Genomic DNA, 27,238 nt, shown 5'->3' with positions numbered 1-27,238 from the left:
CTGGGAGGAGCTGATGGTTGATGTGTTCACCTGTATTAAAATATCTGATTCTAAATGACTTATTTAACATAAAGTTTAAAACACAAACAAAACTATTTCAGGTTGTACAATCTGCTCTTTTAGATTTAACATGATACACTTGATAATTCTGCTTCTCTCCTCAGCTTTGTTGGCTGTGCCGCTCACTCTCCTGGTTGCCAGTCTCTGCCAAACAAACCACGTCCATGTTGTCTAGATAGTTGTGTTTGGTATGTTTTCTCTCCAAAAGATACTCCCGAGTGCATCTTTTGATCAGCTACCATTCCTCCTGAAGGACACACACAGGAAACAAACTAAATCATCTGTGACAAGTAACCAGACATTTTTCCCAGTCAAAGCAGTTGAGTTTAATACAGTATCATGCTGGTGTATACAGCAGTATACCAGGAGCAACTATAGCAAATTATGGGATTATGGGACCATTTCCACTTTTACAGGTGTAGCTCGAAGCTAAAGTTATATTGAAAACTTGGAGTACTTCTACTTCTTGTTGGGAATCCCTCTATAGTAGCAGGAGTCACTCCCACTGGATGCCACTAGTCTTCTCCACACAGTGTGGGCTTTGTATTGAACTCTGATTCAAATGTAAAGTGTTTATTGTCTGACGGGAAATCTTCTCAGTCCTTAACCTGCTCACGTTATTCAGCTTGTTCATCATGTGCACCATCCTGACAAACTGCTGCTTCATGGCCATGTCCGAGCCGGAGTACTGGGCCAAATACCTGGAGTAAGTACACCTGGGAACTTTTCTTTCTTCTTCATAGAAATTTACATTTAATCGATGATATTACTGGATATGCATTTCTTTCAAGTCGTGGTAGCTATTGCAAAGTAATTCGAGGTAACAGGGAAATGGTTTGCAAATGTTAGTGTGTTTGTGTCAGTCGCAGACCCTTAAACTGATATGCTGTTAATGTTCAAAGTGCACTTAAGATGCTGCTGAATCGTAAAGTAAAAGCACATCTTTGATGCTTTGGGACTAAACTTAAACTAAAGCTAGCTTTGCAGCACATTCAGGGATCATTGGAAAAATGCATATTTTTGGTGAACAGACCCTTTAACGTACAGTAGTTCATCGCTGGCTTCCAGCTGTGGAGGCTGCAGCTGCTCGGTCAGGCCTAACGTGACAGACTCTCGGCGCTCCTGCCTGTCTTTGTACGCTTGAATTGTCTCGAGTCGGGTCAAACTTGTTTCTGGGGACAAAATAAATAAGTGAAGGATGTGTGGTGGAGAGTCTTATGAATATTTATCCTGGCTCTCTCTTCCACCCGTCCGGCTTTCTTTCTTTTCTTCATTTTGTCTTCGTCCTTCACTTCTTCCACATCCGTAACTTTCTCTTTCTTTCTGCCCCTGCTCTTCGTCTGGACAAGCATTTGTTGTATTTTCTTCCTTTACCTTGTTACCGTCCAGTTCTGTGCCCTGATCCTTCCTCTTTTTTCTCTTTTTATGATCCTTTCTTTTATTTTTGCTGCTTCTTTTCTATCCTTTTCATTTTGTTTCATCACAACACGACTCCCTTCCCCTCCAATACTGATAAACGTTATCATCCCTCATTCAGGTACACCTTCACAGGTATCTACACGTTTGAGTCTCTCATTAAGATTCTGGCCAGAGGTTTCTGTGTGGGCCCGTTCACCTTCCTGAGGGACCCCTGGAACTGGCTCGACTTCAGCGTCATTGTCATGGCGTGAGTCAAACACACACACTCACACACACATAGTATTATATAAAAGCTCAAAAGATTTAAAGTGAGAGTTGTTATAAATGAATGCCATGAACAGCTGTAATTAATCAGTAAACGTCCTGCATACTGCAGTACAGAGAGATCTCACTGCTGTGACCACCCCTTGCCTTTTAAAGAGCACCAGTTCTCCTGAGTAAACTTTCACACAGTATTTTGTCTGAACTTATTCTTTATGACTCTGCCTGGATGTTTGGGCTCTTTGTGCTACTCTAGAATAAATTTGGGACCAATCAAATGCCTTCCTGATGGATTTGCATGTGGTTACGTGCACAGTTTGTTCTCAGTGATTGTAGAACAGCTGCAGATGGAGGTCAGCGTCTTCATGAATAACTCTTCGATTGTATTTGTGAACCTGCACGAAAAACTGCAAATCGTGTTTACATTTACTGAAACCACTGAAACTCATAGGTAGTCTACTGAATGGCCCAAAAAGTCACAGGGTTTTATCTGTGGAGCGTGAAAAGCACCATTTTGTCCCTCGGTGTTTCTTAAATTATACGAGAATGAAAACAAAAAAATTTGCAACCAGAGTTCGTCTGTTGAAATTAAGGTTGAAATTTGATATCAGTGACACCACACAAACTACACAAAGCTCCTTTGAAGTCAGCATAGCCATAGTCGGCAACTTCTGGGACTTAAAGTGTAGCCAAGTACCAACAGCCGCAGTTCCTCCAGTGGCCACTTGAGGCTCCAAAGCTGAATCATGTTAAAATGTTCAGATTTACATAATAAACACATTTACAGCCAAAAATCTGTTTTTCTATGGGGATGATATTTTTAAAGTCAAATTATTTCAACTTAGTTAAGGCTTAAAGTTTGAATTATTAGGGGCGTGGCCTTTTTGACTGACAGGTAAATGGTGACACAGGCGGCAGCTAGGCTTCTGGACCTGTGGAAGCCCTAACCCTGTGCTTCAGCCAAAAACCAGTGGGCCTTACTATGGCTATATCTCCATCCTCTCATCACTAATGTGCAGGTTCTGGTTGCAAATGATATCATCAGTATAAAATGGAAAGTCCCATTTCCAAGGTGCTGTGGTAACTGTTTCATGTGGTGATCAGAAAAACAAACAATGGGTTGTGAAAGTCGAATGCAGTCTGTGACGATGGGCTGATGTGACAGTGGCAGCAGGACCGCGTGATGAAATAGCAGAACACCAGTCATCCACCTGCCGTTCAAAGCGCGGCACCGCCGGAGTCTAAACCTCAGTTCTTACATGAAAGTTTGAGCAACAGCAGCATCACAGATGAAGTTCAGCTTGTGTTTTTAGAAAAACGCTCCGATTGCACACGGACATTTTAGCAAGTTCATTTTCACAAATCAAGATAAAAAGATGACAGAAGAAAGAAGGAAACTGTTTGGATATAAAAGAAGCAGATGGAGGCGGTGGGCTGGTAAAACATGGCCTTGCTGGATACACAATTTAAAACTCAAACAATAAAAGATTACCAGGAAATTGTAGTGATTCTGCTATTTCATGCTTTTAATGGAATAGAAAAATAAATAAATCTGCAGAAATGACCAGAGTTCATCAGACAGCATGAAGAGAGGCTCGGCGCTGCAGAGCGGCGTGGATGACGTGACTCTGTTGTTGTCTGAGCGGATTAACGCTGCGGTATTAAAGAATAAAGACGTGTCTCACACGAACTTAGATATATGTTCAGTCTCCAAAGCTGAGCAGGAGACACATTTGCAAAGTAAGGAGAAAGTCTGACTTTGTGCTGCCAGTTCAAACTCGACGCCGTTAATGAGCATAAGCCTGACCGGCGACGACTATCGCCGCTTCTTGAGCTTCTTCTTCACTGGGAACAAATGACACAGTGCATTACACTTATTTACTGATTCTCATGCTCGCCTCTTCTACGTTCCTCAGCAAAATATACTTTTCAGCTTCTACAGCCAGAATATTTACACGACTAATAAACTGAAACTTCTTACAATGATGATCACACACACAGCCTGTATCGTTTTAGCCTTGGAGACGTGGTTTCCTCTCTCTCAGAGTAGAAACTGCACCTCCTTCTGCACCAGACGTTATCGGCTTTTTCTCCGAGCTTCACAAAGCTCAGCTTTGAGGTTCGGGTGTAATTATAAAGACGAGCAGACAAACATACACAGAGGAATAGCATGACATCCTGAAAGGGGACAGTTTCCCTAAAAAGGCTTACTATTGAAAACTTACTTATACTTTAAACTATATAGTTGTGTAACATTTTAAAAGCTGGACGGGGCTAAAGCATCTACTCCACCATTCCCTGCGAACTCCTGCAGAGGTGGGCTGACTGGAAAAGTGGTGGAGCCATTTTTAAGGGCGTGAAGAAGCTCAGTCTGTACACAATCTGCTTTTTCATCTGATTTTAAACAAAGAGTGCTCCTAATACTTTAAAGATTCACCGTGAGCCTCTTTTTTCAGCCCTGTAGGTGGACTCAGTGACAGATCCACTGGAGTCAAAGAATCTGAGATTTCTGCTTATCAGCAGCTCATTAGAGACAAAAAGATTCGTCTTCCTCGATTTTCTTTTGCTTTTTGACGCTTTTCTAAACAACCTTGAGATTTCTTTTCACGCTGAGGTCATCTTCACCTGACCAATCCGACACGCGCTCTGATGAAATGTTTTGTGAAGCCATTATCTCTGACTCCGGACTTCATCTGTTTTCTTTCGCTAAAGGACAGAGTCGTGGGTGCTGGAGGAATATTGGCTGCACTTTTTGTGGAAACAAATGAGCGTTCACCACTCGGGCATTTAATTAGAGAGATTTGGAGAATGAGAGGTGGAACAAGCAAATTAATTTTGCTCTCTTTATAGTCGTCGCGCTTGTGTTCTGCAGGTCTTTTTCATTTATTTCATGGATTGCGTTGCACTCGCATACACACCACAAAGCAGAATTTCTTAAGACTTCCTGCACTTGCTAGTAAAGGATTTTGTTTTTAATGACTGTGTTTAAAATCTGGATTTTTTTCTTATGATGGTGAATATTTCAACACAACCACAATATGAGTAAATGATGGCTTGTTTTGTTGTGCAGCTTGAGAACATCCTTCTCTTTCTAAAACACATTTTTTACGTATACTAATTTTTTTTTTGTAGGAAAAACATCACAATAACTAACTCATAAATACCTTCAGCGATATCGACTGCATACTTGTTTTAAATTGGGGAAATAAAAATGAAAATCTTTCAAATAAACATCAACAGCAAGAAACAATAAAAGGCACAAAAGAAACGTCGCCAACAAAAGAGACAGCAGATCTAAAGCGAGATGAGTGAATATTTTATTGGCTGGATGCTACTTAAAGCCATTTTACGGTGTTTTCATCGAACAAAAACACAGTGAAGTGGTTTCCTCAGTGACACTCTTGCATTTCCCAAATTACAGGTTTAAAAAAAAAAGAGGCTTCTCAAACCCCTCAGCGCATAATCGACTGTCAAACCATCAATTCAAGTCAAGAAAAAGACTCCAAAGCTCTGAGCCTCTTATTCCTCTTAACAATGTTGGTGACCCCCCCTCTACGAACGACATCCCGCCGCTTTGTTCCACAAAGAAAAAGAACATGACCCATCCACATCGGTAATTGACTGACTGATGGAAAATCGCTGCAGTTTCCTTTGCTTTGTTATGAGCCGGTGATCAATCAGAGAGTCGATTAGCAGCAGGCCTGCGGCGAGGGTCGCCGGCGGGTAGATGAACAGTCAGGACGAAGCGATCGGATCGATAGATGACCCTGAGGCTCGGCTCGCGGGTTACAGCGTGGTGTAATGAAGCGCCGTCACCCCCGCCGTGCGCACTCTGTAAATTGAAACGTTTCATGAAGGTGCCCTCAGATGATGGGACGCCAAGTCTGTCGAGTCACATAGTACGACCCTGATGAGCTCCCGTGAAATCCTCCAAAAACTCCCCATTAAATACAAAGATGATCCGAATTCCTGTCAGCGAGTCAGAGGGTTTAAGAAAACGCAGCTGTTGTCTGGATTACGTTCACTGATTCGACCACGTAAGGGAAGTGAAGTCATTCCAGAGCAGGAACACGTGAACATCTAAGTGTATAATCATACATTTTGAAGACAGTCCAGAGTTATTGGAAGAGTTGATGCAATTTCAGTAACTCTCAGTGCATCAACTATAAAGTTAAGAGAAAAAAATTATAGTGGAGCTGTGAACTTTCCAGCTCTGGACTCAACCAGACTAGCTTTGCATGATTAACAGTTCAAAATAATATAGGAAAAATAATCCTTATTTATCTCACGCAGTGCCCAAGTGCAGCTCTTTAGCTCATCTCTGTCTGAAACAAGCCAGTTGACTCCAGCCCCTTTTTTGTAGAAACAACTTCCCTCTGATTGGCTGCCTAAGGTGACCGTAATAGGGATATCCCTCCAAGTGTTTGTGAAGCCAGTCTTCGGCTCTCAGGTGTCACCTGAAACATTCAGTCATGATTAGCATGAAGAGCCAGCTGCAGAGTGGAAGCTATGAGGCAAGAAACAGAGAAAAGCTAAACAAGGCTGAGAGGTTACACAGAACAAATGAAAATGAGACAACACACACACACACACACACACACACACACACACACACACACACACACACACACACACACACACTGTCATCGGTGCATGTCCTTGAACTGAGGGATGTCCTGCAGTCAGATGGATCTTTAGCAGGACAGGAACACATAAGTCACCTCTACATGAAACACACACACACACACACACACACACACACACACTGAGAGTGAAGAACATGTTAAGTGCATATGTTAATACACACACACAATGTCTCAATAAACACACACAAGCACTCCGCCCCTGACACATCACCCTTATGCTCCAGAGCTTTATTAAAACCAGAGTCATGGTCAGTAAACACACACACACACACACACACACACACACACTTTTTGATTGATGCTTTTGACCCCTCCCATCGAGTCAGGATTCCCATAGTAACCAGGATCATCCCCCCCCTTCCCCCACACACACACCCCTGTGTTACTGATATTGCTGGAGTAATGACATGTTAATGGCTGCCATCACCACACCGGCAGCAGCAGCAGACTCCACAGTCATTTCCACAGCATTAAAGCTGCAGCGTGTGATACGTCGTATTGATCCGTTTCTCACACTCAATCATCCGTGATTTAATTAAAACACATTTGAAATTACTACTGTAAAGAAACGAAGCACTAATGGAGCTGAACAAGCACCATCACACGATCTCTTACTTTCATTCTTCAGTGGAAACTGATTTAAAGCAGAATTTTCCTCTTTTATAGCACAAAACAGATGGAGGAGCTCAGATTTAATGATGCAAATTCTAGAGGTATAAAAGGATATTCACACTGGAAGAGGAACAAATTCTGCAGCAAAGACAAAAAGGTTGAAAACGTTGCCGGTTGATGAGCATTTAGAGAAAAGACAAAAGATAAAGGCTGAAAATTACAGACCTGGACTACAGGCAGTACTTAAAATCATAACTATGATCAGTAAAAATGAACTTTGTGTAGTCCAAACTTGTGATACGAGAGCAAACAGGAGAAGAGTGACGTTTCTGATGCAGGACTTCAGTGAAAAGTTCCTTTTTAAATAAACATCTGTTTGAAAATTAAAGCGAACTGAAGGTTTTTATGGTCCATATTATAACTGCTAAATAATCTGAGAATCTGAGGCTTCCAAATATTTAACAAAAATCTAAATGGTAACATTATATTATAAATACTGTTCACATATGCATTTTTAATGAAATATTTGATACATAAGATAAAATATTTTTGTTCATTTAGTTTAAAAATCATCTCTGAAAACTGCTAATAACCACTTAAAATCTCAACTTACACAATAAAAATCTTTATTTTTTACATTTTAGTCTGTATAGTGTCGCCATGACAACAAAAAATGCCAATACTTTATTTACCAGTATTTATTACTAGCTTTTTTTTTTAAAAAAAAAAAAGCTACTTCGTGTTTTGGTCTTCAGAAGCAAATATGAGAAATCGATCAGTGTTCTATTATTTCTACTTAATAGAAGAATAAATTGTAAAAAACTGGAAAGCATTTGTCATATTAGGTATTATTCTTTATGATCCCTTTCAATAAAATGGGACGTGGTGTTACCCGTACATCATTTTTATCACTTGAAACAGAGCAAGAAGGAATTTAATCTAATTTCATATTCTCAAGATTACATCTTTAAAAGATACAGTAACAAAACAAAGAAAAATAACAACAACAACAAAACAACCAATGAGGTCTGAACTGGTTCTTTGAGCCCTCCATTGTGAAGTCTCTGCTGCCACTACTTCCATCAGCTGGTCGTGACTTCTTGCATCTAAACGGCGTGTTCTGACAGCCACACCTCTCGACGCCTCCTTGGTAATTCAATCAGCCTAACAGTCAAATCCGGTGAAATATGAGCCGATGGAGGGCCGTTAGCAACTGAGTATCAAATGTCTTGATCTAACTGGGGGCCCAAAATGGCCGCTGTTGCCTGGCGCCTTTTGGCTCTCAGGGCTTCGTCTGACTCGATCAAGAGGGCGTTCACAGCTTGGGTGTGGCTTATGTCTCTTGTTAGAAACTTCTTTTTTTTAGGTTGTTGTTATAGATTTGATGTTTGTTTTATATCGAGTGCAAGAGCAGATTTTAGTAGTTTTTTCCCCCCTAGCAGATTCATACTGTGGATGTTGATGTAAAAGTAAAAGTTACCTTGTGCAGACTGCAGCTTGATTGGATTGATGAGTTTTAACAGGTATAAAAACCCAAAGGAAACACTGTTGCTGAGATGCCTGAAACTCCTTGTTTGTCATCCAGGATTGTCTTCTGTTACCCGTCTATATCACCAACACTTTTGGAAAATCCCTCCATGGCTAGCAGTTTAGCAGGTGCTGATAATCAAATTAGTAAGTAAAAGGAAAAAAACAGCGGCCGACAGCGCTGTAAACAACTGTAGACTGGTGCGTAACAAGCAAGCGAATAATGCAGAAAACAGATTTTTAGACGGGAAACTGTTCTTGAAATACAGAGAGAGAGAGAGAGAGAGAGCTGTGCATGAAGTGGGATTTTATCCTGGTGGAAGCAAAACAGCAAAAGTCAGAGAGAATTCTTGACGATGTTTATGTGAAGCTTAGTTTGGATCTTCTTTTGCTGCTGGTTTGGTCAATATTGTTTGGAGAGAGATCAAACCTACAGCTTCAGAATCAGCGCAAAAAGGACGTAAACACAAAATCAGTGTTTTGGCGAAACATCAGAATCAGCGAGCTGTCGGCTTTCAGCCCCGACCGTGTCGGCTGAGAAAGGCGACATCTCACTGATTCTGATGTTTCGGCAAAACACTGATTTTGTGTTTACATCTTTGTGCAGAATCAGTGTTCCTGCTCTCATTTACTGTTTTAGCTGTTTGGTGGTTGTTGAAATTTTGTGAGGTTTAACCTGAGATTCTGGCATTTAGGGCAAAATAAATTTAATCTGAAATTATTCGAGAGCTAAATTTTTAAAGGATAAAATACGGTTTTAAAGCAAATGAATTCATTTTCAAAATGTAAAATTCAATTTTAATTTAGTAATGATCATTTTCAAACCAATAAATTGAATTTCAAATTAGGCTAATTCATATTCAGTTTTTAAAAGCATTTATTCAAGTTACAATTCAGATTCAATCCGAGCAATTCAAATTCAAATTTAACTTATTCAACTTCAGTTTCTGATGGCACAGATTTCTGCCCATAGTCCAGACCTCAACCTGGCTTAAATGCTCAGACAGATCATCAAAGGTCAAAGTAATGTCCACAAACCTCAATGAGCTACATCAGTGTTGTGAAGAAGACTGGGTCAGAATTCCTCCACCATTTGATGAACTGATAAAGTCATACGGAAACAATTGCTTAACATTGTTGCTGCTAAAGATGGTTCTACAATCTTCTGAATAGTTGTGTGGTGTACTTGGTTTTCCACCAGTCTACATAGAGTCATGGAAAAATGTTTTTATATGGCTGTATCAATTTAAAGGAATTGTAGTCAGTGCTAACTGTAGCCAGTTGTATTGTAGTTTGTAGTTTGCACTGACATGAGTTGCATAATTCTTTTGGGTGTTTTTTTTTTTTTGCAACTGCTAGAAAATGTTGATCAATGAATATCTGATCTTTTAAGCTATAACTCTGAGCTGCATTTTAGCTTAAAATGTAGGTAATTTGTTTTGTTTTTTAAGAGCAGGTAAACTCAATAGGTAATAATAACAGTTTTTCACAATTGTTTGGATGTAGTGTGGATCATTTAGGACTGGCTTATGATTATTAAACAGTTAAAAAAAGTTAAACACAGAATAATGTGATGTTTAGAAAATTTATAACCAAAACGTAAACTTCCTGTATACTTGACTTTTTTAAAATACTTTTTGAAAATTTTGCTTTACAGGTGTGTAACGGTACACCTTGATTGCATGACCTGTAGGGCTCACATATTCCAAATAAGTCAATTTTGGGTGGTTTAAAATCACGGCAGTATTTTCAGACTTTGTTGTGTTTCTCTTCCTTTGTTGTTTGTTGACAACCATCACACTGCCCCCTACAGGCTGTTAACAGAGTTTATCAAAGTAGGGAACCTGCAGGCGCTGAGAACCTTTAGAGTGCTGAGAGCCCTGAAAACTATCTCAGTCATCCCAGGTAAGGGCTCACCACCACCACCACCAGGGGGCGACAAGAGACATAAAACAAACAAACTAGGAGACGATCGTAATCGCGTTGTGAACGTCCTCTCCTGTTCGTCCCATGTCTGCCGTGTCTTGCAGCTCCAGACCCCACCCACTTCCCACTCCTTGCCCAATCAGGGAACCATAGGTGCAATCACCTGATCTGCATTAAAGGAACAATAAAGAAGGAAAAATCAGATATGTCTAAAAGTTTGTTAACAGGAGAATCGATGGCAACAAAATGCCTTCAAGTTGGGATATTTGCTAAAAACAATCTGACGCACTAAACTGGTTAATTCAGTGTCCATTCCAGAGCCAAACAAAAGCATTTCTCACGATGAACTCTTAAAAACATGTCCGGTTTGATGGATTTCTGTCTTTTTTGGCACAAAACTGAACATTTGATGTTTGAAGTCAGACAAAAGCAACCCAAAGGCATTTGTTTTGGTTCTTGTATCTGATGTTGAAAACACCACTCTGACATTTAAAATGTAACTATTTATCAGTTTAAGTTTACTACTTGGATTCCCAAAAAGAACCTTACAGGCATTAAAATATTAAAGTGCTTGACTGAGTTGCCTTTTCTCCAGTTTACATCCAAATCCATAGCTTTGAATACCTGATTTCCCCTTCTTAACAGTCGAGTCTCTGGCTTGACCCTCCGACCTGGCCTGTCTCTACTGTATCTATTTCTGTCTCTCGCTGTATCTCCACCTTTCTATCCCTCTGTGCTGGCTTGCTGTTCAGTGTGGTCATACCCTTCTGTGTGTGTCTGTTTTTGTGCTTTTGTCTCCCGGCTTGTTGCAGATATGTGACTGAGTTTGTGGACCTGGGTAATGTGTCAGCCTTAAGGACGTTCAGGGTGCTGCGAGCGCTCAAAACCATCTCTGTCATCCCAGGTGAGACCGCGAATGCAGGGGAGTGAATACCAAACGCACTCCTCCCAATCTGCTGGAAGCACTAAGTGGCTGTGTTTGAAATCTCATCCCGCATACTACCTACTGATAGCTCTCTACTTCATAACAACCACTTTAACAAAGTAAACAGAGGTAGTATGCAGGAGGAAGCACCAAGGTTTTTATGGTAATTGGTTGTGAGTGGAAAACAGAGGCTTAGCAAACAGAAACAGCTCTTGGCCATGAGTCAAGTAATGGCACAGGAGAAAGGACTTCCAATATTTAATGCTTCACCATACAAATCAACATAAATTCATACTTAGCTTTAGAAAACACAACTATTGTCTACAAGGTGTGATCACGAACTTTTACAAGACTCAAAAAACCATACCTGATTTAAATTTGGTTGAGCATCCCTTCAAGGCCATACCCTTGTGCACCTCTGGACTTCCACCAGCTGTTATCCAAATTAGCATTCCCCAGAAGACCACAGCTCCCTGAAACTTTGTCCTCTTCCCATAAACCAATTCAGATTGTAGGGCAGTAGACATGCTGGGAGTGGTCCAGGGTCACACTAAGGGACTACCTGCAAAAGGTTAAAGGTCTAATTTAAATCAGTTGTGACTTTTGAATGTTCGTTTTTTCCATAAAGTTGCAAAACTTTATGATTGTACCTCGTAGAAGTACACTACATGCTTGCTCAGTATCATCATGTCAGTGCTAAATCCTGCAATAAATGTAGGATAATAATCCTACATGCACATGAGTTAATAAACTAAAATGGAAGATATGCCATCATGTGAGCAACTGGGATAATATTCTGATCCTGTGATAAGGAGGATAGAGTGTAAGTAATTCTTTTTCCACTGCAGAAATTTGAATAACACACAAAGTGGGACAAACAGATACAGAACGGACCACCTGGTGCGTCCCTTCACTCCCTCTGTTGCTTTTGCTGTGGAAAATTCACCAGATTCACTACTTGATGGGGTTTTGTGGCCATAAAATTGGGTTATTTGTGTTCTTGGACAAAAGCGTTTGTCTGTTCAGCCTCAAACCTACAAATTTGTTCCTGTACACAAAATAACACTTTTAAAGGACACAAATCTGGAGAGGTTGGTGGTCGAGTGAGTTATTTCTCTGTTGAAGTCAAGAATCTGACAGAAGTTTTAGTGATTACTAATTATCATTAAAACAAAGTTGGGGTTATATATTGAAATGCCTTGGTTAGGTTTAAGTTTATCAAAAGTTCGCCGTAAGTTGTTACTATAACTACGGCTCTCTGAAACTGAATACCACTATTGTCATGGTGCTTGTGCAAGCACCTTCTTTGAGAGAAGATTGCTGCTTAAAAAGGCCATTGAGAGGGCAGGTGTACTCTTTGAGTTCGGCCAATCAGCACTGAGACCCATCCAACTGTTTTTCCAGGGGTTTTCAGAAGTGCCCACGCCGAAGAACATATTTGCTCACCTGCTGGTTTCTGCAGTGGAAAACAACCTGCTAATTAAGCTTTTTACGCTATTCCAGTAAATATGACCTAGCTGTAAAGACCAAATCTTTTTTAGTGAAAATGCTGACTATCCAAAAAATGGCTACCCATTTTTTGATCAAGTTGCTTATGGAGTTTATGCTTGCAGATACAGCTGACATAATCTCATCTAACCTGTTCTGCTGTTTTTGTTTCAGCCTGTGAAGGAAAAAGCAGCACTCTGATTTTAGGAAACACTGTATCAATAAGACAATGAGTTGTTTTATGTGTTAGGGACTTGCACTTTTTACTTTTTTTGGTCTAAAATTACACACAAAAAGCTTAAAATGAGTAGCCATGACACATAAAAGGTCAGAGAACATAGCAACATCTTTGCTAATGCACTTAGGAGATATCTAAGTCACTTAAACATTCCCAGCACACTTCAGGAGACACCAGTTTATGTCCACAAAGACACAAATCAATATGCAAACTGTGCAGTCGGTTCGGTTATTCAGATGTCCTGCTGGCTAGCCTCTGTATGTTTCCACTGTGCATGTTAGCATGCAGTGCTAACAGCATTGTTAACATGTGATGAAAACATTCTCGTGCCATGTTAGTGGCTATGTTATAACAGTGTTTAATCACATGTTATAACTTTAGTAAAGTAATAGCACCGTGACAGCATGTCAGAACTGCAGCTTATCTAATCTCATTTTCATTAGTTTACAGACACCTCCAGGTTAACAAACAAAAGCTATTCAGTGAGACAAAATCTTTGAATATGAAAAAGTAATAGAAAACCTATTTGAGCTGGTAATTGTCTGTTTCTAATGAAAGAAGTAAGTCAAAAAAGTGCTAAGAGGTGATTTAAAAATCTATAAGAAACTGGTGGTTTCTTTGGTAAGACTTGGCTGATAACAGTCGACTTGTCTGCACCCTTTGTGTGTTTTTGTTCCTGCTGTTTTTACCATGTGTTCATGTGTGTGTTAGTGTTGTTATCGTAGTATTACATGGGGGAGTTTGTGGTCTGTTTTGCTGTATTTTGATGGTGATTATTAGCCTACAGTGACTTTTCTTCATCAGCTGCTCATGGGTGAAAACCTGACTGATTCCCCCAAAATTTAACAATGATTGACTAAAACTTTTACAAAATATTTTAAATTATTGTCGTCTGAAGGAATATTTTCAGGTTTTCACCTAACAGGAATGGAGTATTTGCATTTTTTATGCTTTCAGTTAATTGATTTGTTTTTTCCACCTTCATGCATAAAGATGGCTGTCGTTTAGTTTTGCCTATGCATAAAAACAAAAACAAAACAACCTTTACACTCCAAGTCACAATTGACAATAAGGAACTGTTTGGAGAAAATTCCCTCTTTGCAATTTTCAAAGAGCCATTAATCTCATATAGAATCATACCTTAGACGTAATTGGACCTCTGAGAGGTTGAAGTTAAATACTTGAAGGCATACTGCTTTGATCATGTCATTTAAGCTGGCTGCCATCTTCATCAAGTTAGCAGGTTTCAACATACCCGCCATTCATAGACCAGTTACACCAGTTCTCAAAGACTTATTCAAACATTAACCCTTTCTGCATCCCTGCGCCCGCGGCGGTCCCTCAGGACTGAAGACCATCGTTGGGGCTTTAATCCAGTCGGTGAAGAAGCTCGCTGACGTGATGATCCTCACGGTCTTCTGCCTCAGTGTCTTTGCACTTATTGGCCTGCAGCTCTTCATGGGAAATTTGCGGCAGAAGTGTGTGCGGAGCACGGCACACTGCTTCAATGACACCTTGCCAGCCAACACCTCCTTCTACTGCAACAACAAGACCTGGGCCTCAATCAAAGACTTCACCGAAGATGAAGGTGAGCATTTAATAAGTGAACGAACAAGTTGCTTGATTGATTTTCACATAAAGATGTTTAATTTAATTTGTTGCACTGGTGCAATTAGTTAGAGAATAGAAAGTTCATCTCTTGTGTCATTACTGAAGAAATTGATACTAGGAGGTAAAACGTGACATGGAACCAACTTCTGACCACCTGGAGTCAAAGTATCACCCCAACCTTTGGGTGAGAACTAAGACCTCTTGTTAATCAGGGCTTGTGTGGACATGGTGTCTTTAGATGAGACTGAAAAAGTTTCTTCAGAAAGCTTTTGATGGATATCTGTTGTGAAAGATTGAAGGAACTCTGTGTCTGGCTGTCCATTGGTCTCCCTTGGATTGTGTCTTAATTATGCATATTGGGTTTGGGTTTAAAATAACATATTTGGATGACTGCATCCAGCTTCCCTTTGTGCTCAACAGATCAGACCACGAGCCTTGAACTCTTTATAGCTTTGTGGCATTTTTCTTTTTATTCTGAAACCGGTTAAAGCTGTTTCTGTTTCTGCCTGTAAATTGTAATATACTGATGGGAGCCTCGTTTAGTTGTACCAGGCATCTAATCATTCTGAAGTTTTACTTGGGAAACAGCACTGATATATTTACTAAATACAGTCCAGTTTACCTGTGTGCCTTTCTCTGTCTCAGCTTCAATGCTTACTACATACACACCTCCAAATACGCTTTTTACAATTTCCAGGGTTTAGACAGATCCTGAATATGGAATATTATTTAGAAATAATAGTTAAATACACTTTATACCTCATTGAATTTGAAGCCTTAAAAATAACGTTGGCTTCCACTAAGGCTTTTGTTGTATTGTCTAAATTTGTTAATTAGTATATGCCGTATGTTACTCTAACTAAACACGTTAGAGAGCTATGCATACCAGTGGCTGTTACCAGTACTACACCTCAACCAAGCTTTCTTTATATTAAGGAATATTACCTCATTGAGGGTCTATAAACCCTATGGTCAGAAAGGGTTTCCGTGTTAAACGATTTGAACTTATCAGTACTTTTGGATTCTCTGTGAGTGAAAATGGAAATGTCAACTTGTCAACTCCATCTTTGAAGATCAGTCTGTATGACTTAGGAATGCAGTGCTGCTTCAGCTCGGTCAGGGTGGGCTCCTTTTGTTCCAGTCATCTAACTTTGTTAGAGCTAGAACAATGTTTCAAAAGTGGAAAATGGATAAAGCCACCATAATGTTACGCACTGGTGAGTGCAGTCCAATTTGGACTCACCATCTTGGTGTTTTGAGCCCAGATGGTGGATATGCCTGTTAAAACCACATCGTCATTGGCTCAGGACTTTTGATTGACAACATCGCTTGGATAAACCTCCTCTCTGATACAAAATGGAGTTTGTATTTTATTCAATATGATCCAAAATTATTAACTGAGACCATAAACTCAACTTTTTGGAAAAACAGGTATTGTCACCTGGTAGCAGTAGTTAGCTTCACTTCTTAAATCCAGAAGCTACGTCTGCAGTCTATACCATCTACTGTACTGTGCAGAAAATGTCCAGTGCACTTCAGGAAGTGTGGGATTTTTCCAGGGAAGCACAGGAGCAGCCCGTCTCTGAGCTGGTGGAGCTCATTTAGAAACATCATTAGAATTCATCTCAAGTTTTAAATGAATTGAGAAGAAATCAAATTTGTCCATGCTTTGTACATGATAGCCCCACAGCTCACCCAGTGTCCTCTACACACCACAAATTCTTCATCTTGTGGCGAGATTTTTACATTCCTGCTTTATTAACTTGCTGCCATGCAATAATATTTTTTCCATGTCACCACGGGAGCTCTGTACCATTTGCATATAAATAGATAAACATTTCTGTGGCCTGCTGGGGACACCACAGGGTTTTAAATCCTGGTATCTGTGGTTTGCATTGCAAACACCAAAATCACTTGTTGGCTGGAAGTTGAGGCGGTCACCTGCTTGTAGTATGTTCTGGAGAGAGGGTGGTGTAAGCGTGTGTCATGCTGCCGTGGCGACTGCTGTTTCTTAACGGGACTGGACAATGTCATGCTGCTGCTGTTGTTACAACTGACGTCAGTGAAGACACACACAGACCATCAGGGATGTGTTCAGCCCGTCCGACTGGGCGCTTTACACACACGGAGAGGGCATGTGCCAGTCATGTGATAACACACATTATGTGGACTTCCATACATCACACGCAGCCACAAAACCCACACAGAGACAAGCTCAGGGCTCAAATTGTTTTGTACTTGTTAATCAGTCTTGTATGTGTAAAAAGACTTTTTTACAAAACAATAAAAAATACAAATACAATTACAATACAAAACAGTGTGTGGTCGTCTGAGTTTGGTAATTTTTGTGTCACAGGTTTACCTGCTTAATACAGGGACCTCCTGAGCCTTTTCAACAGCGGTGTGGACCTCGGGGGTGGGGGTGGGGGGCAGTGTTGTGGAAATGACACAGCCTTCACTAGTGGGGATACTTACAAAGCTTTCTTTCTTATGAATTAGCAAAACATGTTTTTCTTGAACATTTGAAGATAACAGGACATAGAGCCAGATGTGAAAGGACCTTTATGCTGCACACTGTGAGTCACAGCCCTGACTTTGTGTTAAACTAATCCTAAAGTAATGATGGTGTTTCTAACCACTGATATACCACAACTTTATCCTTTCAACAGCTACTGAAAGTTAGGGGACCTAGCATCTATCGGATATTTATATAGAGATCCCCCAGCTTCAAACTGTATTACCCTTCAAGGACCTGCAGTTCCCCTCCAACAGCCAAACCCAGCTGTTCTCTGATTGGATAAATTTGTGGTTGACATGACATTGACCAATCAGATGAAAGGAAGAAAACTAGGGTCAAAATTCGTACTTCTAATTTGAAAGTTGAGTGCAGAGTTTCACACCTATTTTTTATGGGCACACACAAAACTGTTTTACAAGTACAAAATATTTATGACCACAATTTGAGCCGATACGAAACACTTAACCGGAGCTGCACGCTGTCTTTGCTGCTCAGTGTGACCAAAATACACCAACGTACACAAAATATGTATGTAGCCACCGTGCAGCTACAACCGCCTGTGTCACGATGCACCAGTCAGTCAAAGAAGCCCTAAAAATCCACTGTTATGCATTAATAAGTTTAATGCAAGTAAACCAAACTATGTGTTTAAATGTAACTGGCACACGGTGTGCTTTACTTTCAGCTTAACAGAAATTATTTTAAACCAGATTCAATGATTTCAAATTCATAATTTTTCATTAGAAATCAAACATCTGTCTAATTGTTTTTGTTTTAGACTCAGTTCTTCCTCAGCAGATACGTTTTCTTAGATCAGCCTCACAGTTCTGACGTCTGTAGTAATGAAACGTCATTTATACAATTTTTAAAAAAAAATATCTAAATTACTCACAGTTAAAAAGGGCGTCTGGGTGTGGCTCCTGTTTTCATACCTACCTACAGTTTAATGTTCACATAAAAACCATGGACAGACACGTCAGCCAGTGAGGCCTTATGTAAATGCTCTAGGCTTTCTTTAAAGATGCAAACCTTTTTTCAGTGCAGTGCATTAATTACATTTTCTTTTACTTTCTTCTACATGAGCCAGCATGAAGGGCAAAACCGCCAAAATCAAGTCAACTTTTAGCCTGTTTGTCAGGACGCTGCTGCCTATCTCTAATGTGCTGCCTATTTATTCATTTCCAGTCTGCTTTGCCATCCATCATGTCAAACAAATGTCCCCTACAGGCTCCCATATCGACCTCTAAAAGCTGCCGTGAAACCCGAGAGCCGAGGCGGCGGCGATAAAGCTCAGCACGTTCAGCTGATCTGAAAACAACCCTTGGTGGGAGATCAATGGCGGATGGTCTCGGCGCTAAATATTTCCCATCAAGCTTTGTTTGTTCTGTCTGGTCAGAGCTGTCTGACGGCAGCAGACGTCCCCGGTGCTTCAATAAATTCATTTCAACTGGCATCATGTAAGATCTATTTCACTGCTGATCAGCGAGAGCTTCATACAGGAAGCACAACATCTCCATGTGGTGTTAAAATTGACATCTGAAGACTCTGTGTATTTCACTTATTCTCAGCCCTGCTGACTAGTACATCCACCCTAATAAGTCTGCTTACACCATCCTCTCATCAGCAGCTCCAACCTCACGATGTGGACGTTGTAGGTGTTTTAGTCTCTTTATCTCTAATTACTTTAAGGCCTTTTTTAAAATTTGCATTTAATCAATTTTGTTAAAATTCATCAAATTGGCAGAAATGAGAGAAAAATGGAAAGATGTCCCTTAATTGGAGAAAACATTCATGGCTTTCACAACAAATGGAGTAATTGCAATCGAGCGCATAGGCAAACCCATGTGTTTTTCACAGCTTGGTCGTGTCCAAATTCATGGGCTGCTTCCTACTGAGGACGCATTTGTAGACCGATTACGTCACAGCGACACGCCGAAGCCTGTCCAAATTCGTAGACTCCTCCGAATGCAGCCGACAAATGCGTCCTCCTTTTCCCCGAATTTGAAGGATGGGTCGGGTGTGTCCTTCGTGGCCTACCATATCCCAGAATTCATAGCGCGGCCCAGCCAAACTCCAGTTTCCAACAATGGCGGCTGCTACTAAGTTTTAAAATTACTCTTATTACTCTTTCTGGGTCACAAAATAAACTTTAAACATATTTTCAGGCGAGAAAGTAGCTGTGTAAACATCAAATATCTGCTCGGTTTATCAAGATATCGCATATTTGCAAAAGTGCTTCGACGTTTTCGGAGACGTCTGCTACCCACCAGCTCGATAGCTAGCCGGGAGCTCGAGGGTCACTGATGAGGCCGAGAACGGCACAACTCCCGGCACATCATTTTCAGATCACCGCGGACTTTCGCTGCTCGGGTTAAACGTAATATATAAGTCACTTAGACAACCTAAAAATGTTATTGTTGGGCTTTTTTCAGTGTTTTGTTTGTTCGTGAGTAAATCGGTTTGGCTGAGATTAAAGTTATTAGATTAGATTAGATCAAATAAAACTTTATTAATCCCCCGGGATTTTCACACAGCTGAATAAACGTCAAGCAGAAAACTGATTAAACAGAAGTGTGAGACGGTCGAGAATTTACTCCAGTGTCCTGTTATATTTTAGATAGCAAGGAGCAGACGGCCGAGTTTATTAAACTCCACCGAGACAGCGGTGACGCTAATCAGAAGGCTCGACCGTCCAATTTCACGGCTGTTTACTTCCGGCCTACCCGACCTTCTGAGGACCCGCCCCATGTAGACCGCGAAGGCCGGGTCCTCAGGAGGATGCAGCCCATGAACCTGGACACGACCCTTGTCTAAACCTTTTATATGATATATAGTTTAGTAATGAGTCTGTGTCTTATTTATGTCAGAGGTCTGGCACTTTTGTTGAACTGGATACGCTGAGATCGCTAAGTTTACTTTCATAAGTGTTTTGGAGAGCAATGAGTCATCAATCCAAATTTCATTTGCAAGAAAAAAAGGTTAAAAAAGGTTAAAAAGAACAATAATAATAGGTTATTTCTTTGGCAGACGCCCCCTTCTTCTTCTTATCCCTGTCAAGGCTCAGTCTCAAGTTTCTTTTAAGAAAGTGACGAGAAAAGAAAATGAATGCACGTTTTCAAACCCAAAGAAAACACCTTTTTTTTGCTGATCACTGTAAACAAAGCAAACTTTTAGCTCCACTAGTTCCACGACAAAGTGAACACAGCGTTTGACGGATGGATGGAAGTATAAATGAATCACCATCTGATCCCTTTCCTTCATGCATCAGCAGATTAACAGTCTAATTCACTTTGACCAATAACTCTCGTGTCATACCTGCAGCTTTTCTTCCTGTAAATTTATCTCTCGCAGATGAAAAAAAGCACGGGGGGAGGGTGGACGTGTGTTTAGACTTGACAGAGTAATTTGCAGCTCTCGAGTTTTAAAAAGAAATGAAATTAAGCCCACTCTCTCAATATCCCACAGAGACAATTTTCCAAGTTCCTGCAGCTCAGTGAAATCTTCCCAGATGGGGGTCGCTCAGAGAAAAAACCTTTATTAAATGTCAGATTGAGGCTAATATGCATACATATGGGGGAGTGTGGAATCTGAACGATGAACTTCAGGTAATGACTGCTCCTATCTGCTTTGTATGAGAATAAAATGCTTCAGTGGCTAATCTTAAGTGTTGCGTAAAAGGCCTCGCGGTTACTTTGAACCCGTGAACAAAAGCACTCCAGACTTCAGAAGTGTTTTTTGTTGGCGAGCCGGGATGCAGTCTCTCAGATGTACTTGATAACAAATGAATGGCTGCGATCCTAAAAAGCTTAAGTGCCTTTGGTGCTGCGGCGGTCAGACACGGTCAGAGGCAAACACAAGCGCCACACAACCTGTTTGTTTGCCGAAAGGAGAAAGTTTGCATGTGCGCAGCCACCGTCATGGAAAGAAGAACAAGGCTTTTGTCGTCTTTGTAGACGGAAATGCTAAAATGCTTTGTTTCTCTTTGACAAGTCAAGGTTTGTTTGTTTTTAAGGTGTTTAAACACTGGTTCTTGGGGTCCACCAGCTTCTTTTTGTTTTGCTGAAAACTCTCAGGAAACGCTATAAGACGTCCTGGCCTCATGGAAAACTGCGTAATAGCTCTGTTGGTCCCCAGAACAGTATTTCCCAGCCCGTTCTCATTCCCGAGGCGTAACATGTTGACGTTTTGTCACGTCCCGCGGCGTTCCTGAGGAACGCGAAAGGAGACCTTCGGTGTTCTTATGGTACGCGGCGGGTTATGGCTGAAATCCAGTGCAATGACGCTCCCGCGGTAATAGACGTTCCAGCCCTAAACCTAACCTTATCCCTAGCCCTAACCATAACCTTTTTCCTGAGCTTAACCAGGACTTTAATGATGTTAAATAGCGTGTTTCTAAGCGATTTGAAGAAAAAGAGCGAACATGTGTAGATTGAGTCCAGACAGTTCTCATATTTCCTCATTTTTCCGAGGTCGTCATTTAGGAACGTGGTGGGCAGCCGAAAACGTAATATGTTGACGATTTGTCACCTAGCGTAAAATGTTACGCTTTGGGAGTGAGAACGTGTTGGATTTCCACAATAAAGCCTGTAAAAAGGCGTGATTGATTTTTTTTAAGGAGTCTTTAATCTCTTTAAAATATGTGGCATGTTACACCTTTTCCAAAACCAAACTATCCATGTTCTTCATGTTTACATAAACCTAAGAAAAGAGATGACTGCATAGTGCAGCTGGATATTTAGTTGGTTATTTTTATAAAACTCAAAGTCCTTAAAATTGTATTTATTCTCCTTCGTGGCTAATCTCAAAAAGAATAGCAACTTTACATCTATGTTATGTGTAAATACACATCGTTGACCATAGTGAGCTTTTGCTAGTGTAATGAAAAGATTATAACGGATCTCAGTTGCCTATATTTGCCTATATTTGGATTTCACAGGGAAAGCACTGCTTGCCTTGCTTGTCCTGACAGATCGCTATGATGTAAACACATTTGAAGACGTGAACATTTGTGGTTATTTGTGGCTAGTACTTAGTACTTTGCCAGTATTAGTGGTTGGTGCTTTGATGGTACATTATTCACTTTTAAAGAACAGAATAAATGTTTGTTTTCATCCAACAAAACAATATCAATAATTCACACACCAGGAACGACCTGCAGGGCTCACCTTCTGCGTGTTCACGAGCCTATTTTAACCACATCCACATACAGTCGCCATTATTATAATTTGGTGATTTTATTTTAAATAACATGGGTTCTGTTTGTCGGCAGCAAAATGTAAGACGTTCAGAACAGGTAGTACAATACAAATGCTCCATTTGCACTCACGTAAATATCACACTCTCAAAAAAGATGTAAAGAAATTTAACCTGACACTGAACTAAACATATTTCTTATTTCTAATTCTACAACTACAGTATTTCTTTCTAGTTAGTTCAGTTTTAGAAATGTTCATTCCAGAAAAACTAAAATGGTTTTCAAACGCTTTGATTGATACATACAAGTGGAGGTGAAAGTAAAATAACAAAACTAATGAAAAAATTGGTGGAATTCAGTAACATAAAAAATAAAAGCTGTTACATAAGAAAAACAAAACCTGTGGTACGTCAGAGCTGTGAAGCCTAATGCTGTGAAACAAACACAGGTGTTACACCTTTGGCTGTGGGACTGCATTGAAGAAAATGACCTCCTGTTTAGTCCTTTCTTTTGCAATGTTATGTAATCGCTGTTAATGGCCAGAGTTAAATGAGTGTGGTCTGAATTATGTGTTGAATAAAAGATGAGCATCCTGTACAGTTGTTCTCGTAAGGCAAATGGATGAAAATGTCAAGCCAGCATTTAAGGTCACTATTTCTCTACAGAGTTACTCACGGCACAGTTTCCCTGCTCGGCTCGCAGAGGAGCAGCTTTTCACAATAAAAGCTGCTGCTACTCTGATATATGTTTCCAGACAACCAAACCCCAACGACAAAATGGTTTTCCTGTTTAAGCAATGAATATGTAAACCACCTAAAGCCAGCTGTGTGTCCAAAGGGTCAGACATGGTGCATTTTCACCCAGAGAACTGACTCTTACTGATTTTTTTTCTTTGTGCCATCATAGAGGTGGTTATGTCACCGTGCCACGCTCCAACTGATGCTCAGTTATAACTTCAGTAAGTCGACTTGACCATGTCCACATAAATGCATTCAGTTGCTGTCTTGTGATTGGCTGATTAGATATTTGCATTAATGACCAAACAAAACGACCTCTGTAGACTTGATGTGGCGCAAAATAAAACGAGGACATCACATTTTCAGATGTTGGGCCTTGGTTTCATGTTGAAATATCGCTTTTCATGACATATTCTTCAGACACAGGTTTACTGCGACACCTTTCGTGCAACAGCAGACACCAGAATGGCAAAACGAATTTGTGCTCTTTGTTAAACTGTTGGTGCAGAGGGACATGCTGACTGCTGTACTGCTGGGTTTTGTAAGTGTCTGTCTATTGTGGGTTGTGTGAAATTGTATCAGCACAGCAAACAGGGTAAGGGAAAATTTGATGGAATGAAGCTACTAATAAAATGGCATTCTCCATCTGTGGCTCCCCAGGTCCACATTCCCTCAAAGGTCAGCGCTGTCACCGTGGTTTATGGTTTAAAGGAAGTTTAAAGGAAGATTGTACTTGTTAAAATGCACTTGTTGAGTTTTTAATATGAACTCAAGGGAAAGCACTTTGTAATTTTACATTGCCTTTCTGATAACAGTGATTCTGTTTGCAATGAAGTGGTTTATATCCAGAATATGAGTCCAGTTTAATGACACTGTGTATGTTAGGAGTGTGTGAACAGCAGTGCACCTCGTTTCTCTTGTGTGAAAGCTCTGAATGCTGTTTGTTGGGATTTTATCAAAGATGTTGGTCTTTGTGTTGCATTTGAAAACAGTAAAAATGTAGCTGCTGCTGACAGACCTGCAAAGACCTGCAGTTCCTCTAATGCCCACTTGAACCTGGATTCAAAAGTGAGTCAGTCTTCATAGACTCCCAGCAGAAATAAGCATGTTTACAGCATATGGCAAACATCAGTTTTGGTCTTTAGCGAGTTTGATCTTTATAGGAACTGTATCCGGGATGATTTTTGTTTTTCTAAGTTCAATTCAGTTCAATTCAGGTGGCTGCTAGCTGAGCATGTTTGTGCTGTTGGTGCCTTTTGGAAGTATTTTTAATGCAACAATCTGACAAATAACACGACTGTGCATTCAACTGTTTTAAAAGATTGTCAAAAAAGTCTGTGTTCCAGATTTGGTGAGTGAAATTCTAGAATTTTCTACAACGTTCTTGTCACATTTCTGAAGAGAGGACCCAAAAGCAGACAGAACTTGATCTTAACCAAATGCAAGCTGTTTATTAAGGGCTGATAGAAGATCAGACAATGATACAAAATAAAGGGCAATGAAGGCTTACACTAACCAACACTAGACTGGGAAAAACCACTGTGAATATGGGGGGAGGTGAACTGATGTTCTGCCAAAAGACAAAGAAAAACTGACACAATATACACAGACAGGTGATTAGTACAGTAGAGACGGCTGGGAAACACAGCTGGAACAATTAGACACAGAGCAGGGGAAGCAAACTAAACACAAGCATATGAGCCGAGGACTATCAAAATAAGACAGAAAACCCACTGAGACGCAGACTAAGACACACAGCTTGACGTGGGAAGACAATAGGACACATGAAAGACTGACATGGCAGAGAAAGATGGAGAGAGCGAGGCATGAACAGCAGGAAAAATGTTAATGTTGTTCGTGTGTAATTTACGTTGAGTAGGCTAACCACGTTATTAAATTAATGCATGTAAGGTGAACTAGCAAACATCATCATAGCTACATGCGGCTGTCTTCTTGTTTGATGGCAGATACTCCCTTCACCCTGGACAAAAAGGCTAAAATGACCAAAGAAAAAGTGGAAAACAGTTAAACATGAGAGGTTTTTGGACAAAGTTTGTGTTTTTTCCATTGTTTAAGCTGCTTCCAGCCAAGAATGATACCATATATGCTCTATAGCTGCAGAAAAGGCTAACATTGTTATCTTTTTACAAAAAAACAGCTGAACATGAGAGGTTTTTGGACAAAGTTTGTGTTCTCCATTCTTTAAGCACCGGTTTGAGCACCGTTTAAACACCGGCACTGTTTCAAAAGTACCGGTTTGGCACCGGTATCGGATAAAACCTAAACGATACCCATCCCTACAGAGGACATAAATAAAGCACATGACTGACTCTCAGAGGAGACACAGGCATGAGACAAAGACACAAAAGGAACTTAAAAGACAAGAACAATGAATCTGAAATACAAATAAACTCAGAGAGACTAAAAGAACTAAACTCAAGACTAAACCGTACAAAGCTTGAACTTAAATCATCATCATCATACAGATAAACTCTAAACGTCGGGTCACCCAGGACCATGACGGCTCCAGGACAGATGGCAGTGGCAAAGCTATAGTTGAGGCTTCAGTCTGGTACTTTACAAATCAGTGGGTCCCTGTGGCTAACCCATGTGTTTGTATAACACTTATCTACTTGGCACCAACGTTATGTTATTTTTTAAGGGTTTGTTTGATTCCTCAAGCTCACAGATATTTATAAGCTGTTCTTCAGTGAGTCCTCTTGTTTAGAAGAGGAATGGTAAAGGTTAAATACATTAACTGCATCCTCAGGAGGGACTGCTGTAAACCACAGCTAAAGTTAAGAAGTGCTTGTTTTCCTCCTGCAGACTTGCATTAAAAGCTTTTGAGCTCGTTATGACGGATACTTTTGTTCTCAAGCGCGTCTGGCACAAAGGAACAGCCGAAGTACTTCGTGTGATGACGTTAAAGTGTGTTAATGTACTTGGAAACGGCTTGTGGTCAGATCTAACTGTGTTTGCTGTAATGGTTATGGTTTTACCACCTCCCGCTCAGACTGTCTAACCACGCCAAAACTCACAATCTGAGTTTGATGAGTTTATCGATCCTGCTGTAACACAGACAGACAGGAGTGAGTGGGAGGTGAGCACAAACTTCCACCGACACAAAACTCAGGACGAGTTGACGGAGCTCACCTGAATCCTGATGAACATTTCAAGTTTTTATGAGGAGCTAGCTTATTGTAGCACAGATGTGGATACATGTGTGCAGGTTAATCATGCAGCCCGTTGGTTTTTGTGAGCTCAGTTCTCATGGTTACCTGACAACAGTGATTTCAAAATGATTAACTAATGTTGTGCAGTATCAAAAATAATTAAATAAATAAATAAACATGACACAGAGGTGGCATATAAGAGACCGATGTAGGTGTCGTGGTGCCACATGTTGATTTTTGGAATGTTCTGATTTTAAATGAACATATTTCATCTATTTTCAAGTGTAATTTAATCTTTATTTTTACAAGTAGTCCCACTGAAACCCAATGTCTCATTTGCAGAGAGAGAGCTGTTCCAGACAAACATTAAAATTACTGTAATATGTCTAATGTTCTGTTGAAATGATATAAAAAACAAACCTGTGCACAGAATAGGCAGGAGGAAGTGTGTCCGAACAGAAGGAAGAAAGAACTAAACTGAGGTAGAAACAAACAGGGAACAGGTTAGAAACCAGGACAAACATGATGGTGAACAACAGACTCAAACAAAACAAAGGAGAAGACATTCTTTGGTTTCATCACTATGTGGCAACAGCCACAAACGTCTGAACTCATTCATAGGGTGGGCTTGGAATACCACACTTGTAAAGTCCTAAAATGTCCTCGTTATTTTTTACAAAATTTTAACTTTGAAAAAGACAAATTTGAAACTTGTATTTTAGAAAAATACAAGTTTTTAAATTTTACTAATTTCAGATTATTTAAATCTGCCTGTCTAATATACGAAGTTATACATGGTCTGGCGCCTCCACCAATGAGTGATTTTAATAAACAAAAGTGTTGCCGGGTCTCGACTGACTCGAGCCGCTGTTAGAGGTGATTGTGAACTGGCATTCAGGCGGA

At 40.3% G+C, this 27,238-nt stretch overlaps 1 protein-coding gene across 5 annotated transcripts in view; it reads left to right on the top strand.

Moving 5' to 3' along the window:
* LOC146511891 (sodium channel protein type 3 subunit alpha-like) overlaps positions 1-27,238 on the top strand; it is a 289,234-nt gene that overhangs the window by 83,345 nt on the left and 178,651 nt on the right. For 2 of the 5 annotated variants that reach the window (XM_085171634.1, XM_085171632.1), the window contains exons 5-8: positions 677-766; positions 1,598-1,726; positions 11,264-11,355; positions 14,448-14,690. In XM_085171634.1, coding sequence (XP_085027760.1) covers positions 677-766; positions 1,598-1,726; positions 11,264-11,355; positions 14,448-14,690 — 554 coding nt within the window. Of the gene's footprint in view, positions 1-676; positions 767-1,597; positions 1,727-10,338; positions 10,431-11,263; positions 11,356-11,376; positions 14,691-27,238 lie in introns of those variants that run through there. The other 3 variants (XM_085171635.1, XM_085171633.1, XM_085171637.1) reach the window with 2 other exon arrangements.

The sequence above is a fragment of the Neolamprologus multifasciatus genome, chromosome 9, assembly GCF_963576455.1.
Source record: "Neolamprologus multifasciatus chromosome 9, fNeoMul1.2, whole genome shotgun sequence".
NCBI classification, from domain to species: Eukaryota; Metazoa; Chordata; class Actinopteri; order Cichliformes; family Cichlidae; genus Neolamprologus; species Neolamprologus multifasciatus.
Note: the sequence above shows the minus strand (reverse complement) of the source record. Positions and strands in the feature narration are given on the sequence as shown.